At 43.7% G+C, this 8,791-nt stretch overlaps 1 protein-coding gene across 1 annotated transcript in view; it reads right to left on the bottom strand.

Moving 5' to 3' along the window:
* Nucleotides 1-670: 670 nt before the first annotated feature.
* LOC134004370 (protein-methionine sulfoxide oxidase mical3a-like) overlaps nucleotides 671-8,791 on the bottom strand; it is a 46,516-nt gene continuing 38,395 nt past the window's right edge. The window contains 8 exon segments of the mRNA XM_062443600.1: nucleotides 671-855; nucleotides 4,982-5,055; nucleotides 5,133-5,232; nucleotides 5,300-5,350; nucleotides 5,930-6,023; nucleotides 6,210-6,443; nucleotides 7,882-7,932; nucleotides 8,064-8,138. Of these exon segments, the coding sequence (XP_062299584.1) occupies nucleotides 671-855; nucleotides 4,982-5,055; nucleotides 5,133-5,232; nucleotides 5,300-5,350; nucleotides 5,930-6,023; nucleotides 6,210-6,443; nucleotides 7,882-7,932; nucleotides 8,064-8,138 (864 nt within the window).

Below are 8,791 nucleotides of genomic sequence, written 5' to 3'. Positions count from 1 at the left end.
TAAAGTCTGATCAGATATAAATAAATCTGTTTGTAGAAATGAGAAACACGAACATCAGGAGTCAGCTGTTTATTTGGTCACATGACTCGTTAACAGACAGTTTAACATTAAAGCACTTTGGTGAAAACAGCTGATGGCGTTGGCAAGGCGATCAATAAACGATCAATATGTCTAAACTACTCTGATTAAGGATCAATACTCACAGAAGTCTGATGGTTCAAATATTTTGGCTTCATTAAAAGTTTGTGACAATTTTTTAAAAATCAGTTTGGATCAATATTTTTAATTATTGATCAAATTAAAGCTGCTATATAATCTGCTCTTTATTATTGATCTGCTAAAATCAATAAATCCGTTTTTTACCTGAAGACAGCTGAAGTTAATCTGGTGTTGATTATTGATTATTGATCGGGTCAAAGTTTATTATCCAGCGTTCAGAACATGTTTTCTTTCTATAACTCATCTTATCAGCCAGCTGGGTTAGCTAACCCGCGTTAGCTAACCCAGGTTAGGGTTAGCTAACCCAGGTTAGGGTTAGCTAACCCAGGTTAGGGTTAGCTAACCCAGCTGGCTGAACACAGTGGAGCTAAAGGAGGACCAGCAGTGGGGGGGCAGCGGTGTCTAGAGAAGAGTCGCTGGTTCCATCCCCGGACCGGCTCTGGAGACCAGTTCAAGTCCACTGCAGACCCAGGTCCTGGTCCTGGTCCAGGTCCTGGTTCTGGTGCTGGTCCTGGTCCAGTTGCAGCCGCTGCTCCTCGAGCAGAGTCACCAGAGCATTTCTCTGCTCCACCACCTCCAACATCTCCTCCAGGATCAGACGCTCCGCCAGCAGCTCCGCCTCTTCCTTCAGGTGGTCTAAGAAACACAGGATCAGGTGTATCAGTGTATCAGTGTATCAGTGTATCGGGTGGATCAGTGTATCAGTGTATCAGTGTATCGGGTGTATCGGGTGTATCGGGTGTATCAGTATATCGGGTGTATCAGTGTATCAGTGTATCAGTGTATCGGGTGTATCAGTGTATCAGTGTATCGGTGTATCAGTGTATCAGTGTATCGGTGTATCGGTGTATCGGTGTGTCGGTGTATCAGTGTATCGGGTGTATCGGGTGTATCGGGTGTATCAGTGTATCGGGTGTATCAGTGTATCAGTGTATCAGTGTATCAGGTGTATCAGTGTATCAGTGTATCGGGTGTATCAGTGTATCAGTGTATCAGGTGTATCAGTGTATCAGTGTATCAGTGTATCGGGTGTATCGGGTGTATCAGTGTATCGGGTGTATCAGTGTATCAGTGCATCAGTGTATCGGTGTATCGGTGTATCAGGTGTATCAGTGCATCAGTGTATCAGGTGTATCGGGTGTATCGGGTGTATCGGTGTATCGGTGTATCGGGTGTATCGGGTGTATCAGTGTATCGGGTGTATCAGTGTATCAGGTGTATCAGTGTATCAGGTGTATCAGTGTATCAGTGTATCAGTGTATCGGGTGTATCAGTGTATCGGGTGTATCAGTGTATCAGTTTATCGGGTGTATCAGTGTATCAGGTGTATCAGTGTATCGGGTGTATCAGTGTATCGGGTGTATCAGTGTATCGGTGTATCGGGTGTATCAGTGTATCAGTGTATCAGTGTATCGGGTGTATCGGTGTATCGGTGTATCAGGTGTATCAGTGTATCGTGTATCGGGTGTATCAGTGTATCGGGTGTATCGGTGTATCGGGTGTATCGGGTGTATCAGTGTATCAGGTGTATCGGTGTATCGGGTGTATCGGGTGTATCAGGTGTATCGGTGTATCGGGTGTATCAGTGTATCGGGTGTATCGGGTGTATCAGTGTATCGGGTGTATCAGTGTATCAGGTGTATCAGTGTATCGGGTGTATCAGTGTATCAGGTGTATCGGGTGTATCAGTGTATCGGGTGTATCAGTGTATCAGTGTATCGGGTGTATCAGTGTATCGGGTGTATCGGGTGTATCAGTGTATCGGGTGTATCAGTGTATCGGGTGTATCAGTGTATCGGGTGTATCGGGTGTATCAGTGTATCGGGTGTATCAGTGTATCAGGTGTATCAGTGTATCGGGTGTATCAGTGTATCAGGTGTATCAGTGTATCAGTGTATCAGTGTATCAGGTGTATCAGTGTATCAGTGTATCGGGTGTATCAGTGTATCAGGTGTATCAGTGTATCAGTGTATCAGTGTATCAGTGTATCAGGTGTATCAGTGTATCAGTGTATCAGTGTATCAGGTGTATCAGTGTATCAGTGTATCAGGTGTATCAGTGTATCAGGTGTATCAGGTGTATCAGGTGTATCAGTGTATCAGTGTATCAGTGTATCAGGTGTATCAGTGTATCAGTGTATCAGGTGTATCAGTGTATCAGTGTATCAGTGTATCAGGTGTATCAGTGTATCAGTGTATCAGTGTATCAGGTGTATCAGTGTATCAGTGTATCAGGTGTATCAGTGTATCAGGTGTATCAGTGTATCAGGTGTATCAGTGTATCAGTGTATCAGTGTATCAGGTGTATCAGTGTATCAGTGTATCAGGTGTATCAGTGTATCGGGTGTATCAGGTGTATCAGTGTATCAGTGTATCAGGTGTATCAGTGTATCAGTGTATCGGGTGTATCGGGTGTATCAGTGTATCAGGTGTATCAGTGTATCAGTGTATCAGTGTATCAGTGTATCAGGTGTGTCAGTGTATCAGTGTATCAGGTGTATCAGGTGTATCAGTGTATCAGTGTATCAGGTGTATCAGTGTATCAGGTGTATCAGTGTATCAGGTGTATCAGGTGTATCAGTGTATCAGGTGTATCAGTGTATCAGTGTATCAGTGTATCAGGTGTATCAGTGTATCAGGTGTATCAGTGTATCAGTGTATCAGGTGTATCAGGTGTATCAGTGTATCAGGTGTATCAGTGTATCAGGTGTATCAGTGTATCAGGTGTATCAGGTGTATCAGTGTATCAGGTGTATCGGGTGTATCAGTGTATCAGGTGTATCAGTGTATCAGGTGTATCAGGTGTATCAGTGTATCAGGTGTATCGGGTGTATCAGTGTATCAGGTGTATCAGGTGTATCGGGTGTATCAGTGTATCAGGTGTATCGGGTGTATCGGGTGTATCAGGTGTATCAGTGTATCAGGTGTATCAGTGTATCGGGTGTATCAGTGTATCAGTGTATCAGGTGTATCAGTGTATCAGTGTATCAGTGTATCGGGTGTATCAGTGTATCAGGTGTATCAGTGTATCAGTGTATCAGGTGTATCAGTGCATCAGGTGTATCAGTGTATCGGGTGTATCGGGTGTATCAGTGTATCGGGTGTATCAGTGTATCAGGTGTATCAGTGTATCAGTGTATCAGTGCATCAGGTGTATCAGTGTATCGGGTGTATCGGGTGTATCAGTGTATCGGGTGTATCAGTGTATCAGGTGTATCAGTGTATCAGTGTATCAGGTGTATCAGTGTATCAGTGTATCAGGTGTATCAGTGTATCGGGTGTATCAGGTGTATCAGTGTATCGGGTGTATCAGTGTATCAGGTGTATCAGTGTATCAGTGTATCGGGTGTATCAGTGTATCAGTGTATCGGGTGTATCAGTGTATCAGTGTATCAGGTGTATCAGTGTATCAGTGTATCAGTGTATCAGGTGTATCAGTGTATCAGTGTATCAGGTGTATCAGTGTATCAGGTGTATCAGGTGTATCAGGTGTATCAGTGTATCAGTGTATCAGGTGTATCAGTGTATCAGGTGTATCAGTGTATCAGTGTATCAGTGTATCAGGTGTATCAGTGTATCAGTGTATCAGTGTATCAGTGTATCAGGTGTATCAGTGTATCAGGTGTATCAGGTGTATCAGTGTATCAGTGTATCAGTGTATCAGTGTATCAGGTGTATCAGTGTATCAGGTGTATCAGTGTATCAGTGTATCAGTGTATCAGGTGTATCAGTGTATCAGTGTATCAGTGTATCAGTGTATCAGGTGTATCAGTGTATCAGTGTATCAGGTGTATCAGTGTATCAGGTGTATCAGTGTATCAGGTGTATCAGTGTATCAGTGTATCAGGTGTATCAGTGTATCAGTGTATCAGTGTATCAGTGTATCAGGTGTATCAGTGTATCAGTGTATCAGGTGTATCAGTGTATCAGTGTATCAGGTGTATCAGTGTATCAGGTGTATCAGTGTATCAGTGTATCAGGTGTATCAGGTGTATCAGTGTATCAGTGTATCAGGTGTATCGGGTGTATCAGTGTATCAGTGTATCGGGTGTATCGGGTGTATCAGTGTATCAGGTGTATCAGTGTATCAGTGTATCAGTGTATCAGTGTATCAGGTGTGTCAGTGTATCAGTGTATCAGGTGTATCAGGTGTATCAGTGTATCAGTGTATCAGGTGTATCAGTGTATCAGTGTATCAGGTGTATCAGTGTATCAGGTGTATCAGTGTATCAGGTGTATCAGTGTATCAGTGTATCAGTGTATCAGGTGTATCAGTGTATCAGGTGTATCAGTGTATCAGGTGTATCAGTGTATCAGTGTATCAGGTGTATCAGGTGTATCAGTGTATCAGGTGTATCAGTGTATCAGGTGTATCAGTGTATCAGGTGTATCGGGTGTATCAGGTGTATCAGTGTATCAGGTGTATCAGGTGTATCAGTGTATCAGGTGTATCGGGTGTATCAGTGTATCAGGTGTATCAGTGTATCAGGTGTATCAGGTGTATCAGTGTATCAGTGTATCAGGTGTATCAGGTGTATCAGTGTATCAGGTGTATCAGTGTATCAGTGTATCAGGTGTATCGGGTGTATCAGTGTATCAGGTGTATCGGGTGTATCAGTGTATCAGGTGTATCAGTGTATCAGGTGTATCAGTGTATCAGGTGTATCAGTGCATCAGGTGTATCAGTGTATCGGGTGTATCAGGTGTATCAGTGTATCAGGTGTATCAGTGTATCGGGTGTATCAGGTGTACTGGTCTCTGACCCTCCACAGCCATCCGCTCTCTGAGTTCTTGCTGCAGGCGACTCTGCCGGTCCTCCAGCTGCAGCTCTCGAGCCCTGAAACACAGGACTGGGTTAGACCAGGACCAGGAGGCTCTGAGACCAGGTCTGGGGGTCAAAGGTCAAACACTCACAGTATGATGAGCTCAGACTCGTATAGAACCAGAACGTTCTTCTGCTGGACCAGATGGAACCACTGCTGCATCAAACCTGGGTTCTCCAGTTCACCCAGTCCTGCAGAGAGATGATTGATTATTGATTATTGATTAAATTAGACTCTGATACTTAATGATGAACTCACCTCTCAGCTGAAGATCCACATCTGGACTGTTTCCAGAGTCTCCCCAAAAATCTGACAGAGAGAGAAATCAGTCAGTGTGTATAAACCAGGCGGGGAGTTCTGGTCCTCTGAAATGAGGCCAACCAGGAAGTAACTTAAAGCTGCATTCTATCAAAAGGCCACCAGGGGGCGACCGTTTTGGTGTCAAGGACTTCCGTCTCTATACAAGTCAATGGAGAATTCACCAACTTCTCACTTGATTTCTAACCTCAGTAAACGTTTTCAAAATGTGTTTATGGTCTCAATCGCTAGTTTAAAGCCTTCTTCAATGCAGTATGATGTTCATTTGGGACATTTTGGCCTCCCTGATTTTATATGTGACGATAAAGCAGGGTATGCATTAGGGCGTGGCTACGTGGTGATTGACAGGTTGATTGGTTCACAGGTTCAGGAGGGCGCCTCATGCTCCTCCTGATGCCCATATAAGTAGAATCCCTGTTTTTATTTTTCCCAGCATGCACCTGAAATTTTCAAGATGGCGCTGCTCAGATCCGATACTATTGGCCTCCGAGCAGCAGTCCACAAACCAATGGGTGACGTCACAGATGTTACGTCCATTATATACAGTCTATGGTATATATGTGTGTGTACCTGCTTCTCCTCTCAGAGCTTTCTCCACCATCACTCCTCTCTCTTCCAGCTGTCTCTGCTTCTCCTCCACCTGCTGCAGCTGCCTCTGAATCATCTGTAAAACACACACACACACACACACACACACACACACACACACACACACACACACACACACACACACAAACACACACACACACACACACACACACAAACACACAAACACACACACACACATACTGATTACATTGAATCCAGCAGTCAGGGTCAGGGTCAGGGTCAGGGTCAGGGTCAGGGTTACCTGAGCCTGGTGGAGTCTCTTCACTTCTTCTTTCTTCGCTTGGCTTCTCGCGGCTCTTTGAACCCGTCGGGTGATTTTAGCGTCCAAGTCTTCGGACTCTCGTCCCCTCTGGAACATGGTCTCCTTCACACTCAGACTGGACGGCTCCTTCGGCTGGACCAGGACCCCGACCACCTCAGTGGGACACGAAGACAGTCCGTCCGACTCCGGGACCCGGTCCTTCCGAGACCGTCTCTGGACCAGCAGAGACCAAAGGTGTTACAGGTGTGAGGGACGGAGACTAGAACCAGGTGTGAGGGACGGAGACTAGAACCAGGTGTGAGGAACAGAGACTAGAACCAGGTGTGAGGAACAAAGACTAGAACCAGGTGTGAGGGACAGAGACTAGAACCAGGTGTGAGGGACGGAGACTAGAACCAGGTGTGAGGGACAGAGACTAGAACCAGGTGTGAGGGACGGAGACTAGAACCAGGTGTGAGGGACGGAGACTAGAACCAGGTGTGAGGGACAGAGACTAGAACCAGGTGTGAGGGACAGAGACTAGAACCAGGTGTGAGGAACAGAGACTAGAACCAGGTGTGAGGAACAGAGACTAGAACCAGGTGTGAGGGACGGAGACTAGAACCAGGTGTGAGGGACAGAGACTAAAACCAGGTGTGAGGGACGGAGACTAGAACCAGGTGTGAGGAACAAAGACTAGAACCAGGTGTGAGGGACGGAGACTAGAACCAGGTGTGAGGGACGGAGACTAGAACCAGGTGTGAGGAACAAAGACTAGAACCAGGTGTGAGGGACAGAGACTAGAACCAGGTGTGAGGGACAGAGACTAGAACCAGGTGTGAGGGACAGAGACTAGAACCAGGTGTGAGGGACGGAGACTAGAACCAGGTGTGAGGGACAGAGACTAAAACCAGGTGTGAGGGACGGAGACTAGAACCAGGTGTGAGGAACAAAGACTAGAACCAGGTGTGAGGGACGGAGACTAGAACCAGGTGTGAGGGACGGAGACTAGAACCAGGTGTGAGGAACAAAGACTAGAACCAGGTGTGAGGGACAGAGACTAGAACCAGGTGTGAGGGACAGAGACTAGAACCAGGTGTGAGGGACAGAGACTAGAACCAGGTGTGAGGGACAGAGACTAGAACCAGGTGTGAGGGACAGAGACTAGAACCAGGTGTGAGGGACAGAGACTAGAACCAGGTGTGAGGGACAGAGACTAGAACCAGGTGTGAGGGACAGAGACTAGAACCAGGTGTGAGGGACAGAGACTAGAACCAGGTGTGAGGGACAGAGACTAGAACCAGGTGTGAGGGACGGAGACTAGAACCAGGTGTGAGGGACGGAGACTAGAACCAGGTGTGAGGAACAAAGACTAGAACCAGGTGTGAGGGACGGAGACTAGAACCAGGTGTGAGGGACAGAGACTAGAACCAGGTGTGAGGGACGGAGACTAGAACCAGGTGTGAGGGACAGAGACTAGAACCAGGTGTGAGGAACAGAGACTAGAACCAGGTGTGAGGAACAGAGACTAGAACCAGGTGTGAGGGACAGAGACTAGAACCAGGTGTGAGGGACAGAGACTAGAACCAGGTGTGAGGGACAGAGACTAGAACCAGGTGTGAGGGACAGAGACTAGAACCAGGTGTGAGGGACAGAGACTAGAACCAGGTACCTTGATGGCGTAGGACCGCTTGAAGGCGAGCGCGTGAGGAACGTACGGCGGCTGAGAGACAGAAACAGAACCAGAACCATCAGAGTCAGCTGAGTCCAGAACAGTCTGAAGTTCATGTCGAGTCCTGATGAAGACCCGGGTCCTGATGAAGACCCGGGTCCTGATGAAGTCTGAAGGGTTACCTGCTCTTCTTCATCTTCTTCTTTTATGGAGACTCTCTGAATTTCAGACGTGAGATCGAACAGCTGCAGACGAAGCTACGAACATGAGAGACAGTTATATATTAATATATATTAATATAATATTATATATTAATATATATTAATATATAATATATTATAATATAATTAATATATAATAAATATAATTAATATAATATAATTAATATATAATTAATATAATATATTAATATATATTAATATTTAATATATTATATTAATATATATTATATTAATATTATATATTAATATATTATATATATAATATAATATATATTAATATATATTAATATAATATATTAAATATTAATATATATTAATATAATACATATTAATATATTATATTAATTATATATTAATTATATTATATTATATTAATTATATTTATTATATATTAATTATATTATAATATATTATATATTATATATTATATATTAATATATAATATATTATAATATAATGAATATATTATATATTAATATAATTATTATATAATAACTGTAGATAAGATAAAAACGTTCCATCCTATTAACAGTTAATAATTTAATCTGCTGGATTTTATTTGTTGTATTTCAGAGCTGCAGCTCAGCCTCCGATAGAGTGGATAAATATAATATATATTATATTAATATAATATATATTAATATAATATAATATATATTAATATAATATAATATATATTAATATAATAT

This window comes from Scomber scombrus, chromosome 22 (assembly GCF_963691925.1).
Source record: "Scomber scombrus chromosome 22, fScoSco1.1, whole genome shotgun sequence".
Taxonomy (NCBI): domain Eukaryota; kingdom Metazoa; phylum Chordata; class Actinopteri; order Scombriformes; family Scombridae; genus Scomber; species Scomber scombrus.
This window is presented reverse-complemented; position numbering and strand designations above follow the sequence as displayed.